This window comes from Scylla paramamosain, chromosome 4 (assembly GCF_035594125.1).
Source record: "Scylla paramamosain isolate STU-SP2022 chromosome 4, ASM3559412v1, whole genome shotgun sequence".
Taxonomy (NCBI): Eukaryota; Metazoa; Arthropoda; class Malacostraca; order Decapoda; family Portunidae; genus Scylla; species Scylla paramamosain.
In genome coordinates, this window is record NC_087154.1 from 17,218,014 (window position 1) to 17,236,584 (window position 18,571).

General features: G+C 38.3%; 1 protein-coding gene across 1 annotated transcript in view; it reads right to left on the reverse strand.

The window, feature by feature from the left end:
• Positions 1 to 1,322: 1,322 nt before the first annotated feature.
• The window catches only part of LOC135099785 (uncharacterized), a 30,435-nt gene continuing 13,186 nt past the window's right edge, over positions 1,323 to 18,571 (reverse strand). Inside the window, exons 2-7 of the mRNA XM_064002301.1 lie at positions 16,420 to 16,535; positions 14,501 to 14,677; positions 8,696 to 8,762; positions 7,178 to 7,303; positions 3,203 to 3,338; positions 1,323 to 2,981 (exon numbers count right to left, since the gene is read on the reverse strand). Of these exons, the coding sequence (XP_063858371.1) occupies positions 2,741 to 2,981; positions 3,203 to 3,338; positions 7,178 to 7,303; positions 8,696 to 8,762; positions 14,501 to 14,677; positions 16,420 to 16,467 (795 nt within the window). The 5' untranslated portion in view covers positions 16,468 to 16,535 and the 3' untranslated portion in view covers positions 1,323 to 2,740. The remainder of the gene's footprint in view (positions 2,982 to 3,202; positions 3,339 to 7,177; positions 7,304 to 8,695; positions 8,763 to 14,500; positions 14,678 to 16,419; positions 16,536 to 18,571) is intronic.

The following is an 18,571-nucleotide window of genomic DNA, read 5'->3' on the forward strand; positions in this document are numbered from 1 at the left end:
TGTAGTCGTAGCCAGATGGTGGAAAACTCGGAAGATTCAAGAGCATGGGCAAGAGAGCAGGTTAAGTCATTGCACACATAAACACAATATCCAGCTTTGGATTGAAAATTAAGGTAGAGAAAGTAGGAGGGAACAGAAAAGGAGCTACTGTCAGTTGCCTCAGACACCTGAGTTTCAGCGAGGAAAAGAAGATATGGTTTAGAAGAGGAGAGGTGGTGTTCTACAGATTGAAAATTAGATCTTAGACCACGAATGTTGCAGAAGTTAATTAAGAAAAGTTGAGGGGGGGTGTCAAGACATTTAGGGTTGTTGTCAGAAGGGCAGTCCGACCTGGGGACACTTGTGGTCCCTTCCCTAGATGGGGACTTCAAGGCTAGGGAAGGAGTTGCAATGAATTTTGAAATTTTGAGTGAAGGGTGTGTGTGTTATTAGGTGCTTGTAGTTTTGTGTGGAGGAAGGGAGTTGTTGTGAGACACAAAAGGAAACGTTCAGTGAGGTCACAGCTGGGTTTAATGATAATTTCACAGCACCCCCTGATCCAGTGCTTTAGACCTCACTGGGAGTAATTATCATTTTGGCAGGTGCCTACTGCCTCCTCCTTATAAATAAATGATAAAATGAAATATAGAGATTGTATTAATTTAAAAAAAAAGAAGGAAGGACACATGAAGATAACAAGGAGATGAGTGAAATTATGATTGAGAGTTTTAAATTCATACTTAAAACGGAAGCAGATTTTATATTGTCTATAAGTGGAGTATCAAATGAAGGGTTATATGAATTAAGGTAGAAAGTATGAAATCTACAAGCTGTTGAGTGATTTAGATGTTACAAAAGCAATGGGACCAGATGGTGTGTCTGGATGGGTATTGAAAGAATGTAGAGACCAACTGATAGAGTCAATCTGGAATGTGGTAAATTGTTCATTGAAGGAAGGAAGAGTGTCTAAAAATGGAAAAGAGGCAATATAATGCCTATCTATAAAGGTGACAAACTGGAGTCACTTAATCATAGGCCAGTATCATTAACTAGTGTCATAGGTAAACTGTGAAATTGTAATAAAAAACAAATGGGTGCAGTATTTGGAAGAAAATGAGGTAATTACAGATAAACAATTTGGATTTAGACAAAAAAGATTGTGTGTTCTAAATCTGCTGAGCTTTTATACTAGAGTGATGGATGGGTGGAGGCTGTATATCTGTATCTATTTATCTATCTATCTATCTATCTATCTATATATCTATATATATATATATATATATATAAAAGCATTTGACAGGGTTCCACATATGAGCCTACTGTGGAGACTGAAAAATATAGGAGGATTAAAAAGCAACATATTAAGTTGGATGCAAGATTATTTGAAGGATAGACAAATGAGGACAATAATCAATGTAATTTCAAGCTGGGGTGAGATAACAAGTGAATTACCATAAGGATCTGTATTAGCACCAATTATGTTTCACATTTACATGAATGATATACCGAAAGAATTAAATAGCTATATGTCTGCTGTATGCAGACATTAATATGTCTGCTGTATGCAAAGTTGTTATGAGCTATAAAGGGCCAGGAGGATTGTAAGGAATTACAGAGAGATTTGGATAAAATTCATGCTTGAAACCTAAAGTGGAAACCTGAATTTAATCCTAAGAAATGACATGTGTAGGAAACAGGAAAAGTACAAGGAGACCTATATGGTACTATAAAATGGGTGAAAATATGATGATGAAAAGTAATAAAGAAAAGGATTTGGGGATGATTATTTAGGACACAGTCACCATAAGAACATATAAGTTGGATATTTGGTTCCACATATAGGATGTTAAGTAACATTATGAGTGGCTTTCACCTACATGGACATGGATATGATGAAAAAAAAAATAATAATAATAAATAAATAAACAATAATTATAACCATGATACGTCTGATACACTCAAGTTGGAGTATGCTTCATGGTCTCCACATAGAAAGAATACAAAGAAATTGGAAAGAATACAAACAACAGCAACGAGATGGTGCCAGAATTGAAGGAAAAGACTTAGGAAGAGCAACTGGAAGAAATGAGAGGCTTGATAACAATGTACAAATTAAATAAACTGTATGGAAAAGGTAGACAGACAAGTTTTGGTGATGCATATGGATGAGGAGACAAGATGTACAAGAAGACATAAAATAAAAAATAAAAAAGATTAAGAAGAGTAAATGTCTCAATGACACTAAGAAATATAGTTTCCCATATTGAAGCACTGGAATAGCTTTACTGAGGAGGTGGTTACAATTGTTGTCACCAAATTTAAAAAGAAATTGGATAATGCACGTATGGAGACGTCAAATGAGCTTTAGCTTGGACCCTGTACAATATAACTAGGTAACCCCTCCTCTCACTGACACACACACCAGAAAAAATAAACTAATAAATAAAGAAAGAAAGAAAGAAAGAAAGAAAGAAATAAAGAAGTAAATAAATAAATAAATAGGTAAATGGATAAATTAAAAAAAACAATAATAATAATACCACCAATTAAATAGTTAGTAAAACAGAAAATGTTGTAAGTAAAGGATAAAGTCATAGACAATAACAATAGGAATAATAGTGCCTGCTTTGTGGGAATGGCAGTATAGTGTTCAGACAGTATAGGGATGAGGGGGTAAGTATTGTGGTACTGAGGTTACCTGGTTAATGCCTTCCCACATTAAGGGATGGCACCAACAACACACTATTTCTATAACATTTTTTTAATCACAAAGAAGACACACCAATGCCAAGAACAAATTCAGAAGAGAGATAAAGCCCATTAGTTCTCTCCCAAAGAGAAGAGGAAAGAATTCCAAAGAAAGAACCCATTCAGATTCAGAGACCTGGTAACAGCAAAAACTGAGAAGCACTTCACTACTCTTGTGACACAACTGAAGGTGACTTGTACACATAACCTGGCCTCTTGAAATGGTGAAGTCAGGGTTGCTGATGACTTCCACACTGGAAACCAAAAGCAAGTGAAGTCCCCAACAAAAAAATCATTAACCCTCTCACTGCTGCACCATTTTTCCCATAATTATCAATAACTTTTTTTATGCTACAATTTATTAAATAGTTATGTGGCCAAGAGGAGTCAAATGAGCAAAGGATGACCACAGGTACAAAATGGTTAACTAACCACTCAAAAGACTGCAAGAAAAGTAAGCCTGCAAGACACGTACTGGACCCAGGCCTGGTAAAACTTGGTCAACACCTGCGTCAGCTTCTGCCATCGCTGCAGATCCCAGGTGTGAGCAGGGTAGTCCAGCATTGCCACAAGCAGCGACAGGCATCTCATCAGCACCTCCATCTTCCCTGCTGCAGGTGAACTTAACGTTACTCTAAGCATCCCCTTAAGACTGGCACCCCATTAGCTTAATGTCTTAAGCTTAATGTCACACACACACACACACACACACACACACACACACACACACACACACACACACACACACACACACACACAAGAGGATTGTGAGGAACTACAGAGGGATATTGATAGAATTTATGAATGGAGAAAATGATGGAAATTAGAATTCAATATAAAGAAGTGCCATGTAATGGAGATGGGAAGAAGTAAAAGGAGACCTTCATGGGAGTATAAGATGGGAGGAATCACAATACCAAAGAGCAAAGAAGAAAAAGACTTGGGAGTAATAATTCAAGACATGCTATCACCAGAAAAACACATCAATGGAATATTTGGCTCTACATATAATTTGCTAGCAAATATCAGGGTGGCATTTAATTACCTAGACAAAGAAATGATGAAGAAAATCATAACACACATGATACGCCCCAAACTGGAATACGCAGCAGTGGTATGGTCTCTACACAAGAAGAAAGATATAAGGAAATTGGAAAGAATACAAAGAACAGCTATGAATATGATACCTGAATTGGAAGACCTAAGTTACGAGGAAAGACTGGAAGAAATTGGATTACCAACACTGCAAGAAAGAAGGGAAAGAGGAGACCTGATAATAATGTTCAAATTAGTAAATGGCATGGAGAAGATAGACAGAGATGACCTAGTTGTAAAAGTGGAGGAAGGAGATAGACGTACAAGGGGACACATGAAGAAATTAAAGAAGAGTCATTGTTTGGGAGATATTAAGAAATACAGCTTTCCGCATCGAGTGGTTGAAATATGGAATAACTTAAAAGAAGGGGTGGTTGCGGCAAAGAGTGTGCACATGTTTAAAGAGAGATTGGACAAATTCGGGTAGGGAGACAGGACTAATTGAGCTTTGGCTTGGACCCTGTACTATACAACTAGGTAAATACAACTAGGTAAATACACACACACACACACACACACACACACACACACACACACACACACACACACACACACACACATGAAAAAATATGATAAACTATACATTACATAGGACAATGAACATTGGTCCACACAGACACAGACACACACACACACAAAATAGCATAGAGGAAATGATAAGCAAAAATAACAAAGTGCTCTTAGTAGAAGATTTCAACACTGAAGGAATTAACTAGGAGATGGAAGTGAAAGAAAATGTCGGGTCATGGAGGGAAGAACTTATGATAAGAATTTATGATGGTGAATACAATGAAACAGTGGGTGAATGAACCTACAAGATGCAGAGGAGAAGAAGAACCATCACATTTGGACTTAGTGTTTACAAAAACTCCAGAAAGTACACCAAATATACATTGTCTGAGTCCAATGGGAAGAAGTTATCATGTGACAACAGAAATATTGCTACAGAAGGAAACAGTGTTGCACAGAAATTAACACTTTAGAAATGGGAGACAGAACTATGCTAAGGAAAACTTTGCAGGTCTTACTAAATTTTATGGAAAAATAACTGTAAAGAACTATTTGAAGGTAAAGTAGTCCAAGAAAAATATGAGATATTTTTCAGCAACTATAGAGTGGGGTGCAACAGTTTGTACCAAGTTATAAAGTGAAAATTGGGAAGAATGAATGATATAATGCTAGGTGAGTAGAACCAAAAAAAAGGAAAAGGACAGGGCATAGAGGAAAATTATGAGAAAACTGAGCAGAAATATTAGGGAAGAATACAGAAAGGTAAAGAATGAATATGGTATAATAAGAAGTGAAGAAGAAAGAAGTTTTGAAAATGACAGAGTAAGAAAATGCAAGGAAGAGCCCAAACTCTTTTACAGATATGTAAATGGACAAAATGAAACAGGGATGACATAAACAAGTTAAAAAGAGAAGGAAGAACTTATGAAACTACTCAGATGAGTGAACTAATGAATGAGAGTTTTCAATCTGTGTTTACAAAGGAAACTGATTTTGTGGCACCAAAAGTGGTATCACAATGAGGGAATACAGGAGATACAAGTAAAGAGACAAGAAATTAAGAAACTGCTGGAAGAGCTGGATGTTATAAAAGCTATGGGACTATATCAAGTAAATGGATGGATATTAAAGAATGCAAAGAACAAATGGAGGAACCCATATGGGATATAATTAACAGTTCACTGAAAGAAGGAAAAGTACCAAAGGAATGGAAAAGGGCAAACATAATCCCAATATACAAAGGGGGAAATAAAATGGAACCATTAAATTACAGACCAGTGTCACTAACAAGTATTGTATGCAAGCTTTGTTAAATAGTAATTAAAGATAGATGGGTGCAATATTTAGAAGATGAAAATATAATTACAGAAAAGCAATTTGGATTCAGGAAAGGGAGATCCTGTATCAGAAATCTACTGAGCTTCTATATGAAAGTAACAAATGGAGTGCACGACAGGGACAGATGGGGTGATGTGGTATACCTGGATCTCAAAAAAAAAGCATTCAATAAAGTTCCCCACACAAGTCTTTTGTGAAAGTTAGAAAATGGAGGAGGACTAAAGGGAGCAACATAAAGATGGATAGGTGATTATTTACAAGGAAGAGAAATGAGAATACTAATCAGAGACACTAATTCAAGTTTGTGCTATGTAACAAGTGGGGTACTGCAAGGATCTGTGTTGGCACCCATTTTGTTACAAATATATATAAATGATATGACAAATGATCTAAGTAATTATATAAAGCTTTCTGCTGATGATGCAAAAATAATTAAAATAATTACGGATGAAAATGACTGCAAGGAGTTACATACATTGAGCCAAAGATGGAAACTAGAATTTAATGCCAGAAAATGCCATGAGTTAGAAATAGGAAAAAGTAGAAAGAGGCCTTTATGGAATTACAAAATGGCAGAAATAATAATGAAAAGTAATGAAGAAAAAGATTTTGGAGTAATGATCCAGGACACACTATATCACCTGGAAGGCACATAAAAGGAATATTCGGCTCTACATACAGCTTGTTAACCAACATTAGGGTGGCATTTAACTATTTAGATAAAGAAATGATAAAGAAAATTATAGCAAGCATGATATGAATATGGAGCAGTAGTTTGGGCTCTATACAGAAAAAAAAAGATATATGGAAACTGGAGAGAATACAGAGGAAAGTGACAAAGATGGTACCAGAATTGAAAGACTCAAGCTATGAAGAAAGACTTGAAGAGATGGGTTTACCAACACACAAGAGAGAGAGAGAGAGAGGAGAAAGAGGAGACCTAATAACAATGTACAAATTAGTAAACAATTTAGAAAGAATAGACAGAAATTACTTGGTACCCCAGATGGAGGAGGGAGAGAAACAGACGGGGGGGCATGGGAAGAAAATAAAGAAGAATGGATGTTCAAGTAAAATCAAGAAATACAGTTTCCTGTAAAGAATTACTGAAATCTGAATGATTTAAAGGAAGAGGTGGTTGCAGAAAGCAGTGTACATGTTTCAAGAATAATTGGATAAATATGGTTATGGAAACAAGACAAAATGAGCTTTGGCTCATGCCCTGTACAATACAACTAGGTAAATACACAAATTATCTCAACTGCCTGAACATTCCATTACCATTACTGTTCTTCACATTCGTTTCATTTAGAAGATAACCTTTTCAACTAACACACATCATGCTTTAAAGAATATGCCAATGAATAATACTAAGCCATACTTAGGCGTATCTGTAAAATGACTGAAGCAACCAATACCAAAAAAAATTCATAAGTGTAGCATAAGGAAACTGCAAAGAACAGAATATCCCTACCAGCTGCCAAGAAACATCACTCACAGCACTCACTTGTCCTCAATGTGCAGGAGGCATTTGTGGGACCTGGACACTCATCACTGCTTTCTTGGCCACTGTCACTCTCAGCACTCCTCATCCACATCACAGCCCTCTCTAGTGCCGGCCCTCCATGCTCCACTGTGAGGCAAGACACAAAGCTATTCATACACAGACAAACATGTAATACAGCTGCACCTACTTCTTAGGGATTGACACTTTCAGGCTTACAGGCTTCTTGCAGCTTAAGTTATATTCTTAATGACTACTGAAGAACCATTTTTATTTTTAACTCCACTTTGATGACATGGCTGGATATTCAAATATAATAAAAAGGTTTTAATCGCACTCTATTTGGAAGAGAAGTGAAAGAAATAAAACATGAACAAGTACAACACAAAAACTCACTGGATGCAAATGCAAAATATTACTTCATTTTCCAGCATTGAAGAAGCACAAGCATAATTATAAGATAAATATTAATTTTGGCTGGCCCATCAGTATACACTGGTTTATCCTTGTCCCCTCATAATGAGACTCTTCCCTACTCCGCACCTACTCCAATCCTGAGACCACAGCAGATGCAGGCTACTTCCTACAGAGCGCCCTGCACTCTCAGTCCATATGCCAATGGGCCACTCCATGTGTCTACATCCCCTCCCTGTGGTCAAGGAAACCATGTCATTTTCATGCACTTCCCCCTCACTCTTCATTCACCTCTATCAGACAAAATCACTCTTGCTTGCTGCTGTCATTCCTCTCTCATTTAGTGCTCTCTTCATGCAGTTCATTCACTCCAGACATGATCTATCTCTTAATCTTTCACTGAGAACATCTGACTTCACTTTTATCTTTATTAGTTTTCTGTCCTCCATTCTCTCCACTGAATTCCTCACACTTCCACCCCTCAGCCCATTTGACGGTACACATTACTTAATAACTATTCAGGCGTTGGTTATAGCATTTTCATGCACATGAATCAAGGAAATTTAGAGACACACTTTGACAAGTTATCAAGGTAACCTAAGTTACAGAACTTACTTTAATACTACCAAATACCACCAGTGACCTCCTCCATCACCAATACTGGCCATCGTTAGTAAAACTAATCACTATTAATCACCAACACAAAAATTGTGAATCATCACCATTAATATTATCATTCTGCACTGCTGACACTTCCGATTACTGCCCCTAATACAAAGCTGTCAGGACTGGTTAAGCACTACACACCATCACTGTCAATGCTTCTAAACAAGTGTGGTGGCAAAAATGTGGTGTCATCAGCAGCACATGGATACTGTGGAAACAGGCTTGCTTACTATGTACTGAATAAATATATCATATAGTGCAGGGAAATATTCCAGGATGAAAAAAAAAAAAAAGTATATAAATAAAACACTACATGTTAGAAAATGTGATATATGTGATAGCTTATAAAAACATTGAGTAAATGACATTCAGAGGTGTACTCTGATGCAGCACATTGAACTAATAAGGGGAACTAATGAAGAAATGAGGCAGTGGACTTACAACTGTGAAGGTAGATGTTCACTTGCTCCAGCACCAGGGGATCGTCAGGACACGCTCTGCTGATGCACTGTTGGCAAGACACTAGTTTCAATGCACGAGGGAGTTATTTGGTACAGTGGGCTCCAAATATTTTGGTATTCATCACAGCAAGGGGAGGGCAATGTCTGGCATGACACAAAACCGAGCAGGAATTATCCCCAAGGTTAGGGTAATTGGGATGGAGATACTGCATGCATTTCTGTCTCAGGCAGCACTGACAACAGCTTTTCCATCTGTTACCCTAATCCTGGGGACATTTTCAGCCCCACTGTGTAGTCATGCCAAACATTGCCTTCACCTTGCCATGATGTGTACTAAAATTTTTGGAGCTAACTGTACAAGATTATACACACACACACACACACACACACACACACACAGAGGGTGTTCAATTTATGAGCTAGTTATGTTCTGGAAGGCTGCTCTTAAGTCGTTTTGCTCAAAACTCATAATAATTTTTCTATAAAAAAAAACATACGTTCCACAATGTAATGCTTACTTACTTGATACTTGATACCATGTGAGAGAGAGAGAGAGAGAGAGAGAGAGAGAGAGAGAGAGAGAGAGAGAGAGAGAGAGAGAGAGAGAGAGAGAGAGAGAGAGAGAGAGAGAGAGAGAGAGAGAGTACTTTGCTTTGTGGGTGATGTGATACTACTGAATAGTGATAGGCTTGAGGCTTCTGCCAAATGCAAGACTCAAATTTGCCAGGCATATGACCTCGGTTAAAATGAAACGCCTCTCTCTCTCTCTCTCTCTCTCTCTCTCTCTCTCTCTCTCTCTCTCTCTCTCTCTCTCTCTCTCTCTCTCTCCTTTTCAGGTTGTATACATCTCTACTCATATAATCAATCAAGATGGCTGTTGAAAAGCATAAGGTTTGTTTGCCTATTCATAGACTTAGGAGTGGGTGTAGCCAAAGTTTGGCAGGTGTAGCTCTGAGTTATGAGACTGTCTCTCTCTCTCTCTCTCTCTCTCTCTCTCTCTCTCTCTCTCTCTCTCTCTCTCATACACATTTTTTCCTTTCTCGCTCTCTCTTTCTTTCTTGGGTTATACAAGCCTTTATTCATATAATTTATTAAGCTGGCTGACTGAAAGCTGACTGAAAGCATGACAGGTATGTCTGCCTATTTATAGACAATGTAATGGAGAAGGCTTTCTACACCAAGCAGCACAACAGTCCCATCTTTATGTCTCTCTTAGGCCAACTGGCAGAGGTCTCTATACAGTGGAATCTCAAGCCATACTCACTGTGGTGCAATACAATAAATGTTTAAATAAAACAAATTTTAAACTAGCGTCTCAGAATAAACTGCTAAAGGGCCTGTGTCCTGGGGTGGAGGGTGGTCCTTTGCTATACTGATGCACTGTGGGTAGTGGCAAAGCAGCGTACTAGGTAAATATGGGGCATAGTGCCAAATTTGAACTTTTGGTTAGCAAAGGTAACAATATGAAGAGCACAATTTCATTTTATGAATAGACTGCTCGCATTTCTGAACATTTGTAACTCGTCACTTCATGACTCAGACACCCTCTGTATATATATATTGTTGTGCACAGCGACACAAAGTGATGTAGAGAGATGAATGAAGAAAGGATGAGAAATAAGAATGAAAGAAGGAAGGGGAGAGAGAAAGAGAGACAGAGATGAGAAGAAAGGCTGGGAATGAAAATTTGACACATCTCTGATGGGTAGCCTAGTCCACAGATCTTAGTGTTAAATTTACCTGCATAGATGTCTCTTATATTCCTACTTAAATTTCCTTATTTCCCATTGTTCATTCAATTTAAGTCTCACCCAGCATTTAGTAGAAGAGTTGGTCTTGACAATGAAGTTGCTTTATCTAGATAATTGAGTAACTACCAGCCATATGTCCCATCCTATCTAGGTAGCTTTAGGAGTCTCCACTTCAGTCTGCCAGTGAGTGTAGTTATTTGTAACACACTGATATTGGGGGGCATGACTCCTTGGCAATGCTAAAGCCAGCCAAGTACTTTGTGATACAGTGAGAGGTGAATTACTCTCCTGTTTGTTTGTGGGCACCTGTCAGTATTCATGTCCCTTTGTGTTCTTGTTTTGTTTTAAATGCTACTGCTGACTGAGGTTGTTTAGCCACAGAGGACTTAAGTGAAGAGCTGTGTAGTGAACTTTACTCTCTCCTCAGGCCCTGACAAGGCCTGCCATCCAGGAGGCTGTAAATGACATTACTTGGCAAGAGGCTATAACATGCTGTTGGACAGTGGGTGGCTTTGATGTGAGGGCAGTAGTCCAACAGAGCTACTTCAACCCTATACGTGTTGTCACTTGTTATAATTGTCTTTTCCCTAGAATGTGGCTGGTGACTCTTACTCAGCTGTTGGAACTGATTGTTGTATTATATCTTTGTCTGTGGGTGGGATAAACAGACTGGTGACCTCAGTTGTTTAATTCATTACAGGAGGCCAGAAGGACCCAGTGGAGGTAAACTAGGCTCTGCATTATACTGCACATTAAGTGGCAGCACAAGTAGGCCAACCAAGGTAGTGGCGGCTGAGAAGGGGAGCAGAACCTGGTATTATGAGCATCTGCAAGAGACCAGAAGGATTTTGTAACCCATATTAGGCCTTGCACCAAGTCACATAGATAGTGACTTGGGGGAAGCTAGCCCAGCTTGAGGCAGCTGTAAATGGGACATGAATCTGTAGTTGTAACTAACTAACTAACTAACTATATATATATATATATATATATATATATATATATATATATATATATATATATATATATATATATATATATATATATATATATATATATATATATATATATATATATATATATATATATATATATATATATATATATATATATATATATATATATATATATATATATATATATATATATATATATATATATATATACTCTCTACTATGTGATTGAATTAGGGTCCTGAAAATGCAATCATATAGCAAATGATCGTATAGCCAAGTTAAGAATGAGTGGGGTAAAAAAGGGATGCATTCCAAGACCTGTATGAATGTGCCCCAATTGTCTCTAAAACCCATAAAAACCATGAAATATCATATGATATGAAATATCATAAATAGTTATTGCCTAAAGTAATAAAACATGTTACATTAATAAAACAAACACAAGAATAAAGCAATAAAATATAAAAAATTTTCCTACTTAATCTCACTGTAGTGAGTAAGTGTGGTGGTCGTCTTTGCCATGAGCATAGTGCAAGCTTCACCTGCTTTTCTGATGCTGGCAGTATTCTTGAGGACGATGGAGACAGATGACTGGGCCAAATCAAGCAAGCATACGATGGCATTCATCCCTTCTCCTCCAGTATGCTGCCTCAGAATCACCAATTTCATCTCAAGATTGATGCTTGTCCTTGCTCTCTTGGCCTTGGCAAGGCAGTCAGTGGAGCCAGCAGGACATTTGGAAACCATGGTTGGCAATATAAAGTCAATGATGTTGTATATCACTGGTAAATCTTTGGCACTTCCAAACACAACACAGTTGGTGAACACAAGTGCTGGAAATACTGGCTGTTGGAACATCATGGTGCTATGATCATTCACCCAAATAAATGCCACTACACTTGTTTGCAGAGAGGGTGAATGTGCACTTGGGTGATCATAAAAGTGGAGCATAACTGATCATTTAGCGGGTAAGGGGTAGTAAAGAAGAATGATCGTAAAAGCGAATTATCATATAACGATGAATCACATAGTGGGGAGGTCCTGTATATCACCGATATAACCTTATCTATTATAATTTCATCTACTTCCTGAAATAGTTATCTTGAAGTTTAGTTCATTTCAGACTTGGCACCATTTACACTTCAAACAGGAATAGGATCAAATATGTATTTCCATTTGCATATACACAACAATTCATATTTTGTATTTGAGAATTCTAAAAATTGCACATTTGTATTGCATATGTTTTTGTTAGTTTTCTGTTGTCTGAATAAGTGAATGATTGTTAGTTGATCTTTATTTTTATTCTCATTTTTTCTTGGCGAAATAAAATATGTGACTGGAAATCAGCACATATCTAATTTAGGAAAGGAGAAAGTTGTGTGAATCTGATTTTTGGGATTAAAATTATAATAGAAGAGTTCTTCAGAAAGGATAAAAAGTTGTATGCAGCACGTTGTATGTGAGTGTGTTGGTAAAGAAAGGGCATGACAAAAGATGCTAGGATGTCCTTTACCACAAGCATGGTGGTGGACCAGCCCAACAAGTTTGTTCTTTCAATTGTTTTATTATAAACTGAGAATTTACTTTTAACTGTATTTTGATAACATGCAAGGTGTTGTCAAACTTTTTGGGCTGGTCCACCACCACTGTCAAAGTGAGGCACATCCTCACACCACTCATCACATCACAGTCTTTACATTGGCATCAGTTGCACAGCTTATTTTTCTACTTGTTTCACCATTCTTATAAAACTCTATAGCTTGAACTTTCATCATGACCTGTGTATTTTCTAAGCACTGCACAGCAATTAAGTATAACACTATGTTTAAAACACACACAACCATTTGGCACTGACTGTATTAGCTCTCTTGTCACTTCAATTATCACAACACACAATATAAAGTAGAAAGAGAAATGAATCACCAAGGAACCAAGAGGAGTGAGAAGATGGAAGCACCTCTAGTTCCATTAGTTACTCTTTTGTTCACTCACTTGTCACAACATAGGCAGCTTATAACAAAATGTGAAATAAAAAGAACTAAGAGAAGTGAGATGACAGAAGCACCTCCAGCTCCATTAGTTGCTCTCTTGTTCACTCATTCATCACAACAAAACAAAACAAAATGTGAAGTAAGAAGAATTAAGAGAAGTGAGAAAACAGAAGCACCTTGTAAGGGATGAAACACCACTCCCACCTAAGCAAGCTGAGGAGGAGCAGGGGAACCTGGTACTCTTCCCTCTTTCACCACCTGGGAGTGCAGGAGAAGGTCAGCTCACTAGCGCCCGTCCCAGAGCATCAAGTCATCGGCTGTTTTAGAGTGTGTGGATGCTTTGAACAGCTGAACCTGTCTCAAGGCTTCAGTGTGTGTGTGTGTGTGTGTGTGTGTGTGTGTGTGTGTGTGTGTGTGTGTGTGTGTGTGTGTGTGTGTGTGTGTTGTGTGAGTGTGTGTGTGTGTGTGTGTGTGTGTGTGTGTGTGTGTGTGTGTGTGTGTGTGTGTGTGTGTGTGTGTGTGTGTGTGTGTGTGTGTGTGTGTGTGTGTGTGTGTAGGCTTCTTGTAGCCTCTTTCCAAGGTTATTTGCAGACCCTGTAATTCCAGCTCCAGCAGAACAGACTCAGTGCCAAGACTAGGCACACCTGTTCTCTCTTGGCTGTCATCTCGGTTTCCACTGCAATGAAGTGCCCTCACCCTCATTTGTCCCTAATGACAGGTTGTATAGTGTGTGTGTGTATGTTAGTGTTTTCTCATGTCACAGTAACGGAATGGGGAAGGGTGTTGAGAAACTTCAGCAGCAGTGTCCTTGCGTAAATGTGTATTACTCTTGTCTTTGGTATCTTGTGTGTAGTGTGTGAAGAAAGCATTGTGATTAAACTTCAACACTGCTCACTTGTGTTTCTGTCCCATCACCCCTTTGTGGAACATCCCCTGCTTGGCTCAGATGATTCTGGGATCTGGAAAAATGGCTGGATACTTCACTATAACCTATCTTCCTGCTTGGCTCAGATGACTCTGGGAGCTGGAAAAATGGCTGGACACTTCACTATAACCTATCTTGGTCATTTCTCCCCTTACACACCTCCAGCTCCATTAGTTGCTCCGTGACTGGCACTAGGTTCTTGTAGAAGTGGAAGGCGAGGTGATGTGCTGGAGCACGGCAAGGGTCACTCTTGTACCACTCCAACACACTGATAGCTGACTCCTGTCCATACAGCTTCTTCTCCAGCTCCAGGAATTGCAGCATGAACCAGTCACACTGCAATGACATCAATCTTATGCACTCTAACTGAGTGTATCACCCTTTTTAGTCATTTTTGCTAAAACTCATTCAATCATTTTTTGAATTTTTATTGTGTCTTAATGATAAACTTAAGCTGTTCCAATATAAATGTAAAAAAAAAAAAAAAAAAAAAAAAAAAAAAAAAACCTAATTTAGTCCACCTAGCATGTAAAGAATGATGTAATTATGACTTTCCAAAATTGCTTTAAATTTTGTCTGATTAAAACGAGAATGGATACTTTAAAGTTTTATCTGATGTTTTCTTTTTCATTTTATATGCTTGTGCAATTTTTAATAAAGCTGTAAACTTGCGTGTTTTTTTATTTTGTCAAAAAAGTGAGAAGTTAGGGAAAAATTTGACGGGAAGATTTGGCAAAATAAAAATTTTAATCGGAATAAGATGTAGAATATTAAATGATGATTACTTTAAAAAAAAAAGAACAAAGGTAATTGATTAAAAATTAGTGGAGTTATTAAAACACAAAGTCAAAAAAGTTGGTTTCGAGAAAACAGAGTGCAAAGGTGAGTCTCCACGATGCCGCGCTCCAACCCAACAGAAGCTTTGGGGTTAGTAAATGAGTTCTCTTGAGAAACGTTTGTTACTCCTTTTTTTTTTTTTTCATTAGTGGCCTGTCCATCCTGTTGTCCTTCTTCTCGAGGCCCTTGTGAAGTATGGAGTTACATGGCAGGCCAAGACAGTGATGGAGATTGCTGGTGACATAACCACCATTATACTCCATCGTTGCCCCACAGCTACTACAAAGTCAAGCTTTCTTTTTGCAGCTCTGAGGTGCTTCAGGCAGTGTAGCCATATGTGACCGCGGTAAGATTCATTTGGGTTCTGTGTGACTCCTTGACTCTTTTCATTATTTCATCTGATGTAAGCCAAGTATACACACTCTTCACTAATTCCAGTTGCTCAGGTAGGAGGGAGAAGAATATTTTCATCTCTCGATAGTTTGGTGGTGTTTCGCGTTTTGCCACTGCAGTCTGGAAATTTGAATGAGTGTGTGAGAAACCTCTTCTGCTTTTTAGCACATGAACAAGGAGCTAAGGCCTAAGCCTGCTGGTGTTGGTGGTAATAGTATTGCGTATGTTTCTTGCTGATTTTGATGTTTCCACCAGTGAGCTCTTTCCTTGATAAAGGCTTTCTTCCTCTTCTTACATAAAGCACTTGTTTTTGGCATGATGAGGCCAAGCATAAGTATTCAGAAATAAGAATAACAAAAAGTGCAATTGAGCAAGGCGATACACCCAACTCTTGCTTGGAAGTCCTCAAGGGCAATGGTGCTGGTAGGCATACCATACTAAGGCAGTGAGAGGGATGCCAGCTGTTCAGATAGATCTCGTGTTTTGCAAGATAGAAAAATAATAATAATAAAAAAAACATTAAATTTAAAAAATCAGGAAAAAAAAACATGAAAATGTACATTTCCTATGCCTCAGATTGGACCTTTAAATGCAAAGCACATGTCCCTTTAAATGTCCTCTAGAGGTTTTAAAAATGGCATGGAACACTAAAACTTTATCTCTGAAATATTACCAGAACACTGGTTGATTTTTTGGGGCAAATATCTCATTTCACCATTTTTGACAAAAATTGGGTCAAAAAGGCTGATATACCACCTTAACATTGTCCCTCACATGTAAAAAAGGATCAAATTAAGGAAAGAAAGCTAGGAAGGAAAATAACACAGATACAACAGCAAAGAACTCACAGGTTCAATAAGGCCACTGAAAGCTTTCTTCAGGAACCAGTGAGCCATTCTGGCTATCTTCTTGTCAGTGTTTCCTGTTCCTTGATTTTCACAGATGCTCAAAGAGCAGGAATCATCTGCAATGTAAGATGGAGATAAATAATAATCTTATAATTTTTGGCAGTGGCAGAGAGCAGACGTATTCAGTGTAGCTCCTGCATTTACTTCAATATTTTGTTACTTTTGAGTCTATTGAGTGCATACTGGGATATAGACCTTAATATAAATCAAGAACAGCACAAGTCCTAAAAACACCCATAGTGAGAATGTGTATAAAATATCTGAGGTCTGTGATGAGTGGTAAACAAAGCTCAGTTGGCACCAAGAGGATTAAGCAAGGTGCTGCCCCAAATACTTGTGGCACCTGCAAAGATAAACATACAATAAGGATGAGGCTTTAATGTGCAATCTGTGTGATAAGTGGCATCATATCACCTATGAGAGCATTTATGTTGATGGAAATTTACAAGTTTTTAATGAGTTATGAACTTGAATCCCTTCACTGGTATTGCAATAAATGCAACATAGTCAGTGGTAAAATAGCATCACAAATGACACCACTCCAGGGATGGCAGGATGAGATTGAGACAAAACTCAAAGTACCAGAAATGGATTCAGAAGAGAAGTTTAAGACAATGAGGAAGGATTTGGCGGACGTGGAGAGTAAAAAAGTCTAGGGAGATAACTGAGGGCGTGCACCAGCGTCAAACCTGCCCTAGAGTCTTACAGGGATGTAATGAAGGAAGAGATGAAACAGATGCATGAACAAAAGGACACTGACAGAGTTCTTGTGGAGAAAGCAGCAACTCAAGTACAGAGTAGACTTGACAAGAAGAATACCATGGTGGTCATTGGTGTGCCTGAGCATATTAACAGGAAAGCTAATATTGGTCTTAGGTAGGAGAAAATTAAGCAAGACAAAATTACCATTCATGAAATGTGTGAAGTGGCTGGAGTGGAGATATTTGAGGATGATATGATGGAAATAAAAGAATCGGGAAGTATAATGGAGAGCCCAATAAGGATGACAGAAAAAGCAACCTCAAGAAGGGAAGGCCAACTGTAGTAACTATGAGAGAAGGACTAAAGGACAGAGTGCTTAAAAATGCCTACAAAATTAAAGGACACAAGCAGCAAAAAACCGGGAAATGCTAAGGAATGTTACTGTCTCTCATGAACAAAGAGGAAAGAAACAAGGACAAAGAGCTGAGAGAAGAAGCAAGACTAAAGAATGCAAGTCAGAAAGAGAGTGAGTTGAGAAAGTTGTACGTGGTAAGGGGCGACCCATGGAACAGGCATCTGGTGAGATGGAGAAGGTGGTACAGAGAAGAAGATCCAATGAGATCCAGCAATGGGGTCATGGCCAAGCACCCCAACACTATGGAGAAAGGCACAGAGATAAAGGACACAGGCAACATGGGAAAGAAACGTAAGAATGAGGAACACAGTACAGGAAAAGAGGAACTTAATACAGGAAGGAGAAGGCCAACAAGTGGAGGGGGCAAGCTCAGTTCAAGTAAATCTCAACCACCTGAAAATATTGCAAATGAGTTTAACACATTACCCACGTTACGGCAATAACAAGATTTGCCTCTGTCGCAGCAACCTTTACATCGCTCTCATGTCAGTTGCACTGGAGCTATCAAGGAGAAAATAAGTACATACCTTCTCTTAGTCCCAATGACTCATATGGCTTCATAAAAGTGATGTCTCACTGGTGCCCCAACACGCAGTATCAGGATATTTTCTTCTACTGTATTTACCAAGTTGTATTTACCTAGTTGTGCTTTATGGGAAAAGAGCTATGCTCGTGCTGTCCCATCTACATATCTTTTAATATCCAACTTAGCCTTGAATCCATGTATACTTTCTGCATTTACTATCTCCTCATCCAGACTGTTCCATACATCAATACTTCTATATGGGAAACTATACTTTTTGACATCTCTTCTACAAGCACTCCTCTTCAGCCTCTTTCCATGTCCTCTAGAGTCCCATGTATCCCAGACCATTAAGTCACTATGGTCCACCTCCTCTACTCCGTCATGTGCTTTATATATCGCAATCGTCTCCCCTTTCTCTCCTCTTTTCCAACGTTGGTAGATGTATCCTT